This window comes from Notechis scutatus, chromosome 6, assembly GCF_049901735.1.
Source record: "Notechis scutatus isolate UNSWTSFEM ecotype Mainland chromosome 6, rNotScu1.2, whole genome shotgun sequence".
Classification (NCBI taxonomy): domain Eukaryota; kingdom Metazoa; phylum Chordata; class Lepidosauria; order Squamata; family Elapidae; genus Notechis; species Notechis scutatus.
The window spans coordinates 61,212,948-61,230,922 of NC_142014.1; the positions used below are offsets into that span (position 1 = coordinate 61,212,948).

General features: G+C 35.2%; 1 protein-coding gene across 1 annotated transcript in view; it reads right to left on the bottom strand.

Annotated features, from left to right (window-relative positions):
- Positions 1–17,975, bottom strand: part of KDM7A (lysine demethylase 7A) — a 56,555-nt gene that overhangs the window by 17,865 nt on the left and 20,715 nt on the right. The window contains exons 2-9 of the mRNA XM_087968496.1: positions 15,757–15,842; positions 11,174–11,291; positions 9,790–9,950; positions 9,288–9,429; positions 7,521–7,707; positions 6,958–7,120; positions 5,336–5,423; positions 3,068–3,174 (exon numbers count right to left, since the gene is read on the bottom strand). Of these exons, the coding sequence (XP_087824622.1) occupies positions 3,068–3,174; positions 5,336–5,423; positions 6,958–7,120; positions 7,521–7,707; positions 9,288–9,429; positions 9,790–9,950; positions 11,174–11,291; positions 15,757–15,842 (1,052 nt within the window). The remainder of the gene's footprint in view (positions 1–3,067; positions 3,175–5,335; positions 5,424–6,957; positions 7,121–7,520; positions 7,708–9,287; positions 9,430–9,789; positions 9,951–11,173; positions 11,292–15,756; positions 15,843–17,975) is intronic.

Sequence of the window (17,975 nt, forward strand, 5' to 3'; positions counted from 1 at the left end):
TTATATTTTAATTCGTTTCCATATAATGATAAACTGACGCAGTGCTTGTATACAGTGTTAAATTACTATGTTGTTACAATTACACCTGCTATTTATTATTATAGCCCAAATGGAATTCCTGACTTGTTTTTCTATCAACAGAGTTTAAAAATAAACAACAACACATTTGAAAGAGCCAACATTAGAAGAATTAGGCACTGAAAGGCTTTTTAAAACCCTACAAAGTAGCTTAGTATCAATATATACATGATCTAATCTGCCATTAATTCAAAACTGTCCTAAAGAGAAAAGTTGATAACTGTTTTACTTTAGTAATTCAAACAATACTGAAGGGTTGGTTATGTGTGGCCCCGTAAAATGAAAAACCATAATTGCATGTGCAGTTCTATCTGCATGTCATACAGTATATAATCCATTAAAGCTTATGCAAATTGGTTAATATAGCATAAAATTCTGCTGGTTTTATACAATAAATAGGTAGCTCTCCAGAAATTACAGCAATGAGTAAATACAGATGTTCCATTTCATTAGTTAGATAACACTACTAATGTGAATGAGCCCCTATTCTCAGTAGATTCCAGTTCTTTGGCACAAGCTGTCAGAAAGGACATAGGGCCAATTTGTTTCACCTGCAAATGAAAATGCTTCTCAATTTGGTTTTTAAATTGAACCTAAATTGGGCATGGCTGCCTGATTCAGTTCTGAAGAACAGATGGTAGCCAGATTCATTGTTTAGAAATTTGCATGTTTACAAGAGTATCTCTTCCATATCATAGTACTAAACAATTTTGGTTTAGAAGTAAATTTGACACAAGACTTCCTATTATTCTTCCTTTTTGATGATCAATTTATTTTGTTTTTACCCAGACTACTGCTATCTTGATATTTACCCTGGTGAAACAAACCAGATATCTGAAGTTTTCCTTACTTTTTCTCAGCGACTTGAATTTGGGATAAATATATTTACTATTTGACCTATATTGATATTGTTGTTGGTTTTATTTACACTTCCTACTAGATAATTCTAAATGTACTGTTAAGTATCAGAACCTTCCCAAGGATCTAGGACAGTTAAGATACCATTGTAAGATACCAGTATGTTTTGTAGTGATTATCTTCATTCAGAGCTTACTTTCACAAGAAATCTTGATTCCTTAAGTTTTTACTATTTTTTTCCATCTTGATGGTATGTCTGCCACATTTTGTCCAATCAAAATACCACTGCAATATCTTGGCTGTTTATTATGGACAGTGCTGAGCAGAAATTTTATTTCAGGCAAAGTTTTATCATAATCAGATTGTCCATGAAAAAGAGATGGGATAAACTGGCAGATGTTTTTGATGTCTGATAGCCATGGCCTAGGTTATTCAGTATCATTGGCAGAGTAATCAGTGTCATGACAAACAATGGTGGTGATGGTGAATCTCTTTGAAAGATTCCTCTCTTGATATTAACCTCTCCAATATCACTACTGACTAGGAACCATATTTTTTGTTGTGCCATTTGATCCTTGAAAAAACCTTCTGATGTTTCTATTGACTCCTTCGAGGCACTTTATTATCCAATCATGTGGCAGGGAGTTCAATGCCTTCTTTAATCAATCTATGCTAGATTCAAGTTGGCCTTCCTTCTCTTGTAGTTTTGCAGAATCATCTTGTCAATTAGAAATTGTTTTTTGTTCCTCTGCTGTTTGGGCATTTTGATTCTTCTACTGCTTTAGTTAGAAAGCTCTGTTCTTTCTGAGGAAAAGAGGGTACCTGGTTTTGGAATGAAAACAATTAAATAGCTCTGCTGGCTTCCTCTACAGCCAACTCTCCCTGGTTTACCTTTACAGTCTGAGCTGCTTCTTTTGCAAGGCTTTCTTTGCCCGCGGTAGAGCTTTGCAAATCTTGTAATTCTGCTTCCATTGATACTTTACTTTGTATTATAAATCAATGCTGATTTACTAGCCTCTGTTCTGTTATTTCTGATTCTGGATAGTGCTCTTTCCAGTTCTGGTGCATTCATTTCAAGTATTTTCTTCTTGTTGGACTTGATCTATAACAACATATTATTATTTCTTTGTTTTCTATCTCGGTATGTTTGTGACAGATAAACATCTTTCCTTCTAATAGTTCTGCAGCTGCTGGTCCTAATTGCTCAGCCAACAGTCTTGAGTCCTGCAACCTATCCAAATGTCCAGGAACTCTAACACCCAGCACAGTCTTTGTTGACTTAAGTGACAACTGAGCTAGTATGAGCTTCTGTAAATTACATTTCACAATATCATTTATGGGAGAGACATGCTTTGTCTGACTCTCAAGAGCTGTCCAGAATAGTTGAACCTCTGGCATAGCTCTCATTTTTCTCAATGCACACAAGCCCCACAACCATGCCAAGTTTTATTATTATTACTATCATCAACATGGAAAAGCTAAAGGGATTGGCTAGAACTCTAAATCATGCATGGGCAATCCTGCAACTATGGGAAGCCATCTGTGCAGCCATCTGTGCCAGCACTATAGGTGTACAAATCACTAAAATTGTGCACGGTAGGATAATCTGCAGGGATAGCTATTCCACAGAGTATCTTCACTGTGAATCATGTGCTAGCCAAACTGTTACCTAGCAAGCTTGAGGATCAGGATTTACATCGTAATAACAGCATAATCAAACCTTCCAGAAAGAGAATGGTGTAGAAGAGGTGAAAATGAGTAGGTACTTAAGGAAAAATAGTGGGAATTAAACAGCAGTCAGTTTAGAGTGGGAAAATGTTTATTTTCATATCCATAAAACTGTACATATCCCAAAGGGGAAAAATGCATTTACTTCCATTTTCAAAGCCTTTGAATGTAAGTGCAAAGGATGATATATGAAGGGTTGTTACTATTTGTTCAAGTGCAAACATTTAAATTAATATAGCTTGCATAATATTTTAAGACTGAATAAACTGGCTACCCTGATTTTTCTTAATTGCAAAGTATAAATAACTTGCTACTCTGGCTATGATGTGCTCATAGATCTATTAAATCATTGTAAAGAAAAAAAGCTTACTCTCAAATCCTTCTTAAAATATTAATTAGTTACCTTTCAAAGTTTCCATTAAGTTTTTGGCCACAAACCAACAGATGGCTTCAAAGAAAGGGAATTTGAACAGATCTGGAGTTTTTAATCTTTTCTCCATTTCATAACACCTAAATAAACAATTCAGAAGGATTATTTTATATAAATATATAATTACTGTTCACTTTGTTCATGAAGTATAGCAAAATGAAATATTCCCTAACAAAAAGTTCCATCCACTGCATTCAGATATATGAAGTATGTTTTTATAAATTCCTTGAATTCAACCATTAAGAGACAGATGTTTGCTATTAGAAGTAGTCCTTGCCTGTTGACCAATGATTTAATGACTGTTCATAGTCACAATAGCCCAGGAAGTGCTTTACTACCCATAAAACAGGAGTGTCAAACTCGCAGTCACGTTATCGTCACATGCCGTATTGTGACTTTCCTCCCCCTTTGCAAAAATTGGGGTGGGCGTGGCCAGCGCGTTACGCATCCAGCCCACGGGCGGCGAGTTTGACACCCCTGCTATAAAGCATTTCTAGACATTGTAAAACATTATGCCATCTCTGCTTCCCCCAATCACAGGATTATTTTGGGTGTTTGGAAATCTGTTCACATGTATGACTTATTGACTAAGTACCTTGAAATCATATGATCGCCATATGCTATCTTCTCTGCTGGCTTTCTCAGAAAGTTAATGGGGAAGTTGGCAGGGAAGGTTGCAAGTAGAGTGGACATTCCACTCCATTTTCCCAATACACTAGGAGATTTCTCTTTTCCATGTAGGGAGGGAAATCGTCCCACATGGAAGAATGGAACAGAATGCTAGCATTTGCTAGTATTTTCCTGATCCCTCTGGAAGTGTTCTGAAATGGGTCGTAGGTGAGGTGAAAACACTAGCAAACACTAGGTTCTCATGATTATCTTGGGAGGAGGAAGCAGAAAGAGGGCCCGAGTCTCCCAGGTATGCTTGGAAGTCAAAGTCCTCTCCCTGCCTCATGAAGCCCAGGAGGTTCAGGCCCTCTTCCCAACAGCCAGCTTAATAACCACAACTGGGAGAATTTGGATTGTGGTTGTTGAGTGAAGTGATCATGTGACCACTTCACTCAACAACCAAGGTTCTAGGGCCAATTCTAGTCATGAGTGAAGGACTATCCTTAGTCACAAGTGGAGGACTATCAATAACTTAAATAATATTTTCAGTAATGCTAGTTTATTATTTACTATTATTTAGTGTATGACAACATGACAGAAGAGAAGTAACATATATACAAAGTCCACATAACTATATATAAATTTCTATAGGGGTATGGCAGTTGCCTCATAACTGGATGTCCAATTCAGGTTATTGCCTCTGGAGTTGCTTTGTGCAGAGAACCAGGGAATGCATGTCATGGGCAATCTTGTCCAATATGTTTAACAGTTTACATATCAGTATCACAATCGCAACAAGAGGAATCTTTCCATCCCCACTGATACTGGGCAGGCACTTCTTCCAGTATTCCACCTAATTCTGTTCAATTTCAACCAGACAGTGCAAGAGGGCAAAACTAGGTGGTTTGGTAGAGGGATCACTTATGATCAGGCCACAAGGAGATACCTTGGACCATTCCCCACTCCATACATTCTCAGGGTTAAGCTGGGTAGATGTTAAATGAATAGCTGTTTTCCATGCTCGGCTATGGGATTTCAATCTTGTGATGGGCTGCACATTGTCTTGATGAATAGGGAGGACCTTGTTGTTCAGCACCCTTGACCATAGCCAAATGAGAGCTTGTTGTCTTCTAAAGTGGGGAGATACGATATTGCTAAGTATTGGTAATCAATGCACAGGAATGGAATGCAATGTACCAGAGATAATACGCATTGTCTCATGAAGTTGGACATCGACCATTTGGGCATAGGCACTGTTAAGCCACATACTGGTACAATATTCAGCTGTGGAATAAACCAAAGCCAAGGCTGTTGTTCATAGGGTGTTTGCATCAGCACCCCAGGATATTCCAGCCTTCAATTAACTTTAATTAAAAAATATATATTCCTCTTTCATACCTGTTTAACCAATTTGTTTTTAATGTAATTTTGTTTTTAAAAAAGGCAAGCAATTCAGAACAATCTATTCATTTTAACTGGAGATCAAATAATGATAATCCCTCTATTCTTTGCAAAATATGAGCATGTTGTCTTTACAAAACTAGAAAATGATTTAATACCAATTTAACAAAGACATGTGTCTACATTTGTAGAAGCAAATAGTTGGATAAAAGAGGAAATTTCAACTCTAACCTGAGCTGCATGCCAATATTGAGGTTGTGCAAGAAGTTTCCTCCAAAAGCCATACAGTCCTGAGAAGTGAGTACAGCATGAATCCATCCTGAAACAAAAAGTTAAGCCTATATATCCACAATATTTTGTTCCCAAAAGCACAACAGAGGAAAATTATTTTAACAACCCACATATTGTTCAAATCAAAGTTTTACCATCATATTACTGTTATTTTATTGGACTATTAACATATCAATATCAGTATTGGTTTGCTGTCTCAAAAGCATAACTAAAAATCTCTAAAATCAAATCAACAGCCAATTTCATTTAATGGTTAAGGCACCTGGCCAGAAAGTGGTAGACTGTGAATTCAAGTCCTGCCTTAGTCATGAAAACCAGCTGGTTGACTTTGGGCTAGTCATTCTCTCTCAGCCCAAACCACCTGACAGGGTTGTTGTGGTGGGAAAAATAGGATAGAATATTCAGTATGTTTGCCACCTGGAATTACTTATAAAGTAATAAAGGTGGGATAAACATCTAATGTAAATAAATAAACAACTCTTCCTTCCATAACTAAGTATTAATTTGAAAGCCAAATTCATTTTTCTATCTAGTTTTATCTCAAAACTTCAAAAGTTTTTGGACTACCGAATATACTGAAATATTTCATCATTTTGTATCCTTTCATAAATCTTGCTGGAGGACAGGGATATCCAACTTTGGTGACTTTACGTGTTGTGGAATCCCAAGATTGGAGTTGCCAAAGTTGGAGACAGAGGTCAACTCACTTACAACCACCTCACTTAGCAATGGAAATTCTGGTCCCAATTGTGGTCATAAATTGAGGTCTACATGCATTTTGTTTCATTAACCTTAGCTGCTTTTTGTTCTATATGTATTACTAGTATTACAGGTTATTTATTCAACAGGAAATCTGTCTCATATATAGCAGAGGTCTCCAACCTTGGCAATTTTAATACTTGTGGACTTCAGCTCCCAGAATTCCCCAGCATGGCTATGTCCACAAAATCTCAAAAATTAACTTTTTTCTGAAGAACACACCTGCCAAACTGTATTACAGATGGAACTAAACTGGCAATTAAATTCAATATAACCAATGCCCTATTATATTATCAATGATTATACTAACTTGACGAATTAATAATTCTCCCTATGATATTAGAATAAACAAACATACATTTTTGTAAAAATTAATGTATGTATGTATGTATGTATTTATTTATGTATGTATGTATGTATTTTTTATTTATTTATTTATTTATTTATTTATTTAGCCTATATGCCACCTATTTCACCAAAGGTGACTCTACAATAAATATAATTACTGTATACATTAATAGAGCATGGAATAACAAACAGCAGTATTAAAATTCTTTTACAGGCTTCAATACACAATTATTGAAAATGTGATAGGAAATGAATAGACAAATAAATAATTCCTCAGCTATCTTCTTTTTCAAATTCTTTATCGTCTCAACTTCTATCTCTATAAATGCTTAGTAATATCTGAGTCTGCCTTCTAAATTTAAACTTAATTGTTAAATTAATTAAAAATTCTCTGAACATTAGTTATTAAGTTCCAATACATCGATATGTTAATGGACAGGGAAAGAACTTTTTACCTGTTGGAACAAATAAGGTATGTCCTTGCTTCACTACACATTTATAACATTTGTCAACTTTATCTCCAAAATACACTTCACTCTGGGTAACAGATGAACTCCAGGATTCATAAATTGCCAGATTATCATTAGTAGGTTTGATCAAGTAGAAGATCTTTTCACCCTATGCACAGAAGACATTTCATTACATGTGGTACATCTTTGCAATTTTGTATTACAACCATTAATATCACATAGAACTACAATATAATGAAAGTATAGAACTGTATTGCTATTTAAAAGAAAATTACTGCAGTTAGGAAAAAATGATAGAATGGGAGAAAAATTCTCAAATTTAACCAGTTGGCTAAACAAAATCAGAAATCTATGCAATTTTCCTTGTGAATAGCAAAACAAGCAATTCAATAAGTGAGAAACATGTATTATTTTGTCCAATCATTATTCACACACACACACACACACACACACACACACATCCAGAGATATGTAAAAGAAAACATTCAAAAATTTTAAAATAAGAATGCAGTACTTTTGTACATTAAGGAAATTAATAGTTTTCTTACCCAAAGAACATGATACCAAACAGAAGTGCCTCCAAAATCAATATGAAAATCTGTGTAGCTATCTTGAACTCCCATTAAGCAATACTTCTGAACAAAAGGCTTAGGGAAGACCGAGTCATCTGGCCAGTAATTTTCAACCCATGAAAGTTTTCTGGCAATTTCAGGAACTTCCACTAATTCAGACATCCTTTAAAATTCAAAACAGGAAATGCAATTTGAATATGACTAATGATTTCTTAATATATACAAATACAAAAAATATTTCCTCTAGTAATATTTTGACTCATACTACTATTTAGATTGAACTGTTAACACCAAAGACAGAGAATTAGTCCAATATATGACTTATTTAATTATGCTACACATTCTCTGAAGTGGAACGTATATGGACTATAATGAGATTTGAATGAAGAAAAAAATAGAATGAAAGTCTTCATCTAAATCCAAATTTTAAATTATTATATATCAACACTATAAAATAATTACCGTGTTTCTCATATAATAAGGCGGGTCTTATTTTTTTGAGCCCGAAAAAATGGCTGGCCGTCTTTTTCGGGGTGACTTAATTCCCCCCTTGCATCTTCGGGCAGGCAGGCGGCGGCTTGGATGTTGACCTCGGCGTTGGTGGGGCACTTTCGTATCAGGGTCAACGCAGGCAGCACCATATCTGGGTGTGCAACAAAAGTACTTCCTAACGGCAAGCCCCCACCATTCCCCCATTTCACATGTTTTAATATAGGCCTTAATTTGGGGGGAGGGGCTTAATTTCATTTCATGCCTATAAAACATGCTGGGACTTCCTATTGGGGGAGGCCATATTGTTGGAGAAACAGGGTATATAGAAAAATTGATGGTCTCTTATTTCAAATTAGAACTATTTTACTAGTTGAAATGTTCAAGAAGAGATTATTAGTTAATTCAATCAACTATTTTTGTATATTTTAAACAACTGGTTCATAAGAATATGGTTATGACTACATATGTGTTTGTGTATGTGATTTCAAATTGGGAATTAGAAGTCATGCAAGAGTATGAAATTACAAGGTAGCTTTAGCGGATTATCTTTCTAAAATACAGAATATCCCACATGTTGATCTCTATGCAGAACTACAATATTAAATACAATGTGTTTAGTAGTTAGCATTTGCTAATAGATTAGGTTTAGAGGCATAAACCCAGGCATATTTTCATTTTTTAATTAAAAAATAAACACTATTTTTAAAGTAATGTAACCTCTAACAAACTTTTGAAAAATATTTTTATTCATCTTGCATATATTTGTCAGCCGTCTCAGATAAGCTGGATAGGAAACACAACTAGATGAACTGAATTTTACTTTATTCTAAAGCTACATTAACAGAATCTTGCAAGTTTGAAAGTACAAAAGTTCCCACCATATCTTTTAACTGTTCCATCCATGAGGAAATATCTTTTCTAAGTTGCTTTCTCTGACCTTTAAAGCTACTGGGGGTTCCTGCCTCTCTTGTCTGATTATTTCCTAAATTGTATCTCTTCCCCACTTTCCCAAAGGTCATTCCCACAGTCCACTAAACATATAAGAAAAATATGTAGATAAGCCCTTTCCAAAGAAAAAGCAATTGCATTATTCATCCTTTCAACCTAAGTTATTTAGGATAACCCCAAGCTTTAAGTACATATCAACTTCATATTTCGTTATTGAAACTATTCAGAAAATCTGCAATTATTGTTATATACTACAGTTTTAAATATAAGCATTTTATACATATATGAAAATTGTATACTCACTTTGTGTCTGAGAATTCAAGGCTTATCACATTTAATACTTTTGGTCTCTCAGGGTTTGTAAAATACTTGATGTAATTATGGAGCTTTATTTTGCTATCTGCTTGTCTTGCCACATCAATAACATCAATCACTTTTTCACCACCTGTAAAAATGAAAAAGTTAAATCACTGCATAAACCAGTCAACAAAGGTCTATAGAAATTACAACTCAGGATTATGGGAATATAGTAATATATGCTTACGTAACTATCATTTTTTTCTGAAAATCCTGAAACTGTTAAAGAGAAAATATAGCTAAACATTAATGTTTTGAGTATTCCATTCATTCAGGTTAGATTAATCTCAAGACATGATATATTTAAAGCTTACAACTGAAACCAAAGCTTTCAAGAATTAATCAAGTGTTCTCAGAAAATGTCACAACCATAAAATATTTCAGAAAAAGAATATTTAAACCCGTTTACTTTTCCTTGCCCTTTTGTGTTTGAACCAACAGTCCATACCTACATAATGTTCCACATCTAGAACAGAAAACGTAGAAGGTGGAAGTCTGAGACCTAAGCCATCTAATTTAGGTACCATAATGGGAACGTCAAACCCATGCTTTTCCAGGTATCTTTGTGTCAATTGGCTTCCATGCATTTTCAAAATGATTTCATCAGCACTAGAAAGAAAAAAATATATATGTATATATACATATACATGTATTATTTTTAAAATAGAAGCAGAATTTTTAAAAACCCTGTGAGTGAATGTTGCAGCAGTAGAAATATTTTTGAAGTGAAATATAAAGTTTCTGTCCTTCCCAACATTTATTATATCTGATCATTTTCAGCAACTTGTTTTAACTAATCATAATGTTAACATCTGACACTGAAACAATTCTGCCTTGGTAAGGCCACACGTGGAATACTGTATCCAATTTTGGTCGCCATGATGTAAAAAAGATGTTGAGACTCTAGAAAGAGTACAGAGAAGAAAGAGCAACAAAGATAATTAGGAGACTGGAGGCTAAAACATATAAAGAACAGTGCTGGAACTGAATATGTCTAGTCTTATGAAAAGAAGGACTAGGGGTGACATGATAGCAGTGTTCCAATATCTAAGGGGCTGCCACAAAGAAGAGGGAGTCAAACTATTCTCCAAAGAACAAGAAACAAGGAGAGAAGCAACTTAGAACTAAGGAGAAATTTCCTGACAGTTAGAACAATTAATCAATGGAACAACTTGCCTCTGAAAGTTGTAAATGCTCCAACTGGAAGTTTTTAAAATTAGATAACCATTTGTTCTGAAGTGGTGTAGGGTTTCCTGCCTAAGCAGGGGTTGGACTAGAAAACCTCCAAGGTCTCTTCCAACTCTGTTATTCTAACCTGATTCTAATTCTTCCAGAATGTCTTTAATATTATTGGATATCTAGTTTTAACTTCCGCAAATAAACACTGAAATCCTGATGACATTGATATCCTCTAGAGCAGGGGTAGGGAAACTTGGCTCTTTTATCACTTATGGACTTCAACTCCCAGAATTCTTGAGTGAGCCATAAAGGTTCCCCATCCCTGGCCTACTGGTTTTTCAGTTGTGGGGGAAATCAATTTTTGACCTGAATGGGACTGTTTAACATACAAATGTAGAACGGACTACATCTGTATATTAAACAGTCCCATTAAAGTCAAAAATTGATTTCCCCCACAACTGAAAAACCAGTAAGCCAGGGATGGGGAACCTTTTATGGCTCACTCAGGAATTCTAGGAGTTGAAGTCCTAAGTGATAAAAGAGCCAAGTTTCCCTACCCCTGCTCTAGAGTGATATAGTTAAAGCATGAATTCAGAATCACTATTTGAAGCAATTACTTATACTTTTAAATTTTCAAATTCAACTGATCTTACCTTGGGAATGAACGGGCACGTAGCTGTTTAACAAATGTTCGGGTTCCAGCTTGAACTGGTTTTGAACCATCATCATATTCTGTATAGTCATGTCTGTGCCAGTTCCTCCTCTTCTTCACTACATGGTGAAAAATGTAACCGTCAATTTAAGATAGAAGAGAATCAAATCACATTTAGCTATGAAATTCTCCAGGAGCCTGTCAAAACTATTTCTCTATTAGTAATGAATTATTCAGGGTTTTTGCTAGGATCACATTGGAAGGGGAAAAGAATGAGAAAAGAGGAAAATGTACAATACACTAAACTTTTTGGAGAATAAGGGCATTACCATGACACATAATACAAATGTGCATTCTACCCTTTCTTCAATATACTATAGTCAGATGAGTTCCTCTGTTATTTTCTAACTATTCCCAAGATGTTATTTTTAGCACGTATAATTGGCTCAAGGTCGTTGAGAGAATTTTTTTGTTGAATGGGGATTTGAATTAAGGCTCCGCTTCCTCTCAGCAAATGTAAATGAATTTCAGATCTGATCCTGCCACCAGTAAATTATTATTAAAATCTTTCTTTTTCTTCATCCAGAATTAAAGGAAATATTTTTAAAGATATAAGAAAAACTCTGTACACCTTCATTCAAATGAATGCAGTTTTATAAGCATCCTAAATTGAAACTTTATAATACATAAAAAAATGTTAAATGACAAGATTCAGTATCATGCCAAACGGAATATATTCCAGAGATACACTTTTAATCATTTGCAGTCTGCAGTGTTCATGCAAGACATTTGGTATGGTAACATGTAGCTGTAGGCTTTGAACTATTCCACTTAAATGTTTCTTGCTCACTAAAGCATCCATTATTTCCGAACACATAAATTCTATTGCTACAATTATCTCAATGAACAGAATTGTATTACAAAGTTTAAACTTTCCTTTCAAATGTACTGGTTAAATTTTACTATACAAAGTAATTCTAAAACCTTAATTTGAAAATCCATACTGAGCAAATTCTGCTTGCCAATGTTGTGAACACAACTTTAGAGTAATTGGAGCCTAGCAATAAAGATTTACATTTGCCTGGATATGTCTATAAAAGACCAATATTACAAGATTGTCTGTGCTGAAAACTGTTTTTAATATTTTCAAATAAAGTTGTCCTCATAGTGTAAACCAATTTATTTAACAGCTTGCCATGAGAACTGCAGGATTTTCTGTATATCACAACAGATGGGGATGAATGCCACACCTTCAAGAACTCAAACAGTTTATATTCAATAGCAGTTGCAGAAGAAACATTTAGGCATAGCCCTGTGATATCCATGTTGTATTTTCCAATTTTCAGTATGCATATTTGTATGTAAACTACCCCTATCATTTTATTCAAATGTATACAACTGTTTCTTCAAATTCAACCACCAGTTTAGATGGTGGTAGATAATAGCCAATGGCATCTGACAGTTTTTTAGACAGGCAGCTGAACTACAGAAAATGTCAGACAAAGACTTTGAGGTAACTGATTCCAGCTAAAAATATCTATTAACAGCCACAAATAATCGCAGCTAGAAAATATATCTTTATCTATCTATCTATCTATCTATCTATCTATCTATCTATCTATCTATCTATATTAAAAGGTAAATTATTACCTCATACAAGGTGCTCAATATTTACACTAAAAAGATTTGAGTGGATTTAATAAGCACCATTTCAACATCAAACTAATAAACTAGATTACTAGAGTCTAGTAGGTTTGAATACATCTGTTGCACAGATGAGCATAACATACATTAATCAGCATTATATTGTTTTTGTATTTGAATAGTGATTTCAATTTGAGATTTAGATGGCAATATAAATAGGTGAATTATGTATATAAAATCATATTGGCTTTATCTCCATAGTAGATTTGTTCAGGCAGATCTTGCATACTAGATAGCATACTAAAAACATCACCTAGACGACAAAGGTCTGTATAGTCAAAGATCCCTTTCAACTCTGTTATTTTGTTCTTTCTCGTAGGCCAACTTGGTATCTCCAGTACTCAGTAAGCCTTTATGGTATACTAGTTTCATTGCCCTTCTTCATTGTCCTTCAGATATTCAATGCCCTTTTTTATCTTTAAGTCTCTGGTATACTTGCAACATTCCACAGTCACCCCATTTTGGTTGGTAAGTAGAGTCTGACATGCCTCTCAACCCATCTTTTTACAATTGATTCAGTCTGATTAATGGGATGGAATCAATGGGTCAAGAAGATAAGTGTCAGACTACCTAGAAATGACAAAATGTCCACTTCTCAAGAAACTCACTCTGGATGTTACAATTCATAACAGTTACTGAATAACTACTGGTTAGTCACAATGTCTCTTTCTTATGAAAATTGTTTGAGAAAAGAATAACTATAATTTCAGATACTCATTAAAAACCATTCATTTGGCCCTATTTTAAACAGGATTCAGGACCAGTGCAATTTGATATAACTGATCATGCTAACCCTGTGAATCAACTCACTGTATTAGAAGTGGGGGACACCTAACTTCAAGACAAAATATAAAACATTTTTAAGGGAGTAGGATCATCTTACCTTAGTCTCATCACAACAAAGCTATAAGAATAAATATTATTTATGGGGATACAAACCATTTCCATGCCAAGGGCTACATTAAGAATTCAATGGTATCATGTCAAGCTTTCAAAACATTGGATCTCAAACTGGATGAATCCGTTTCTTCTGCCTATATTTTTTCCCCCGTAAACTCAAAAACTGGGTGAGTGATTCCCAAATTACTTTTGGCATCAGGGAATTACCTTTGTGAAGACTACGATGGCAAATATACTTTATTCAGCATATAAAGATAATTTTTATGAATATTTGCAAAAATAAAAGAATAATTTGATTTTGCCATTAAGCAGTCATGTATTCCTTCATACTCCATACCAAGGTATGATCAAGATAAAGCAATAGGTAATCTGTAATATTTTTATGGCCAGAGTAATAAGTAGATTGAAAGGGAGGAGGAGGAGGAAGAGGAGGAGGAAGATTGCTATTATAATTATTTTTAAAAATCAGCTTTTTAAGTGGCAGTATACATGGCTGTCACATCTTCAGATGGACAATGATGAAAACTAGGGCACTTTGGGGGAGGGGATGGAGAGATGATAAAATGTGTTGTTATATTTGACAAAAATCAAACGGTGTTTTTTTTTTTTAAAAAAAATCTGCTTCTGAATTTTAGTTGTGCATTTGAGATGGTAAAAGAAAAAAATGTAATTATCTTTGATTTTATCCTTCCGGTCTCTTTGCATTTAAGAAAGATGAACAAAGAAAAAGGAACAAAAGACAGTTCACTTGGCTTGAATCCCAGAAGATAACCAGCTATCTGACCAAACAAGTCACTTAAGAAATAAGAAGAGAAACTCTAATTTTTATTACTTAAATATTGATAGATACTATTCAGTTTGCAAAAAAAAAAAAAAAAATCTTAGCTACATTATTGTTCTGAAATGTAGACAATGACAACAGCTGCTAAATTGCAGGAGTACAACAAAGAAGGACAGCAAAATTGTTGTAAGCTTATCTGAAATAAGCTTACAACTATTTGGAAGATCATGTGATTTTATTTTAATGAAACTTCTTTTATTTTTCTGATGTGATATATTTCTGACTGTTTTGAACATTATGAGTGGGCTGCAACAAGAGGAGGAGCAACTTATAACCTTTACCTTTCAGCTTCTCCATTGACTGCCTGTGAGAAGCCAGCAGGGCAAGTCACAAACCACTATAAGCGCAAGCTGGTTGCCATGCATGAAAATCACATGATCACGGTGTTGCAGCAATGGCCATATTTTTAGTTACATGCTTTAATTATATATTCTGCCATACAAATGTTGTAGATAAATCATATTCAACATAATCTCTCAAGTCTTTAAAATCCTATTAGAAATCAAGTGATCTGAAGAACAGCTCTCTTGTTTAGCTCAAGCATTCTGGAAAAATATCTTCCATTCTATTTTCAGAGTTGGGGTTAACACTAGGTTTTATCTACTGAAATTGCATCTATACATGTAGACATATTTCACCAAACATATTGTGATATGTTTCCCAAGTATGTTATTGCCGTGATGGTTAGAATGCAGTGTTGAAGGCTAATTCTGCTGACTGCCAGCAGTTCAATCCTTACCGGCTCAAGGTTGACTCAACCTTCCATCCTTCCAAGGTTGATAAAATGAGGGCCTAGAGTGCTGAGGGCAATATGCTAACTCTGTAAACCACTTAGAGAGGGCTGCAAAGCACTATGAAGCGGTATATAAGTCTAAGTGCTATTGCTAGTATTATACAGCTTAATCTCTTACAATAATCAATAGATATAGTAGATTCCAAAGGGGCATACTTCTTTGTTAATGATGCAAACAGTTAAAGGTAAAATCAGAGTATAAACAACTTTGAAATATAACTTCAAAATAACATTGCATAATTATCTAGGATAACCATTATATCATCAGCTATAAAAATAATTTATATTCAGTATTGAGTCCACCTTAACCTTAATTGTGCAAAATGCTTTAAAATTCATCACTTACTTAAGGAGGGTCCATGTAGAACTGCACAATTGGGACAGTGGTAAAGATCAATATCAACAGCATGGTGTTCTTCTACTCTGACACAACTAAAAAAGAGAGAAGAAACAAATTTCAGGAAACTTTATTTTAGTATCAGCCTTCCGGAACTTATACCAGCAATTTCTTATTTTGTTTACTCTTCAATATCTTCATTAACGACTTAGATGAGGGAATAGAAGGGGAACTTACCAAATTTGCAGATGATACTAAACTGGCAAGAATAGCTAACACCCAGGAAGATAGGCTCAAGATCCAGATGGATCTTGACAGACTAGAACACTGGGCCATATCTAACAAAATGAAATTCAATGTAGAGAAAAGTAAAGTCCTACTCTTAGGCAAGAAAAACCAAAAGTACACATATAGACTGTGTGAAACCAGGCTCAATAGCAGGAACTGTGAGAGGGATCTTGGAGTCTTAGTGGACAACCAGCTAAATATGAGCCAGCAGTATGCAGCAGCAGCAGCCAAAAAAGCTAATGCAATCCTAAATTGCATTAACAGAGGGATACAATCGAGATCAAGGGAGGTACTAATACCACTCTATAAAGCCTTAGTAAAACCACAGTTTTGTTCACATTATAAAAAAGATGTTGAGACTCTAGAAAAAGTACAGAGAAGAGCAACCAGGATGATTAGGGGACTGGAGACTAAACATATGAAGAACGGTTACAGGAACTGGGCATGGCTAGTCTAGTAAAGAGAAGGACCAGGGGAGACATGACAGCAGTCTGCCAATATTTGAGGGGCTGCCACAGAGAGGAAGGGATCAAGCTATTTCCTAAAGCACCCAAAGGCCAGACAAGGAATAATGGATGGAAACTGGACAAGGAGAGATTTAACCTGGAAATAAGGAGAAACTTTCTGACAGTGAGAACAATCAACCAATGGAACAGCTTGTCCTCGGAAGTTGTGGGAGTGCCATCACTTGAGACTTTCAAGAAGAGATTGGACTGCCATTTGTCAGAAATGGTGTAGGGTCTCCTACTTTGGTGGGGGGTTGGACTAGATGATCTATAAGGTCCCTTCCAACACTGATTATCTGTTATCTGTTTTATTTTTACCATATCCAGGATGACAGAGACAGAAATATATTTTCTGGGCAACTAAGACCATATAAAAAATATGATTTACTCATATTCTGCTGGATAGAATGTACTGCAAAATGGAGCTTTTGTACCATTTTGTACCATTTTGTACCACTTTTGTGCTTTTGTACCATTGAAATTAGTTCAAATGATTTTAACTAATTTAAGCACAATTATCTTAAACTAGAGCTAATCCCTTAAATCAGGGGTGTCAAACTCGATTTCATTGAGGGCCACATCAGGGTTGTGCTTGACCTTGGGGAGCCAGGGTGGGCATGGCCAGATCAATGTCATTCGTGTCGGGGGGCCCTAGCGCTCTGCAAGTGAAACCGGGTCCTGAGCTCCATTTTCAGTTGCAACGGCCTCCTGCAACCTTTTGCCAATGAAAATGGAGCTGGCAGAGAGGCACCACAGACCAGTTCTTCGCTGTTTCCAGAGCAGCCTCACGGGCCAGGTCTAAGCACCCCACATGCTGGATCCGGCCCACGGGCCTTGATTTTGACACCTCTGCTCTAAATCAAAACAGAATGATTTAGATTCAAATATAATTTCACTAATTAGTTCAAATGGTGATTTGAGGAAGATCACTATCTTACAGTCTGGCCTTGTAGAGTGGGATTTTTACAATGGTTTTGACTCCAGTGGACTTTGAGTAGATTGTATTTTTAAAAAAAATCTGATCAGTCAGGTGGCAGTAATGCAGGAACACTACCAAAACTCCTATAGTAATCCAGTCATTTATGTAATGATATATGTAGTTCAGGGTTGAACTACTGAGTCTTTGTTGCTCTCTGAGCTTGGTTGTTTGCTTGCAGACATTTCCTTACACAATTAGGTAACACTATCAGTGCTCTTCAGCGTGGGGTTTGTTCCCTGTTTATATACAACAGTTTGCCCTGTCAGTGTTAGTACAGGTGTGGTTTTGTCCTTTTGTTTCTTTCTTAACTTGAAACTTGACTTAGTTTTACTTAATTAAATATTTTAAGTAAACCAAAAGAACCAGCAGCCCAAGAATTAAAAAAAACAGGAGAATTACAGAGTCATACAGAACATACGGTGTAAGGATGTTAACAGCCACTATATTGGACAGAC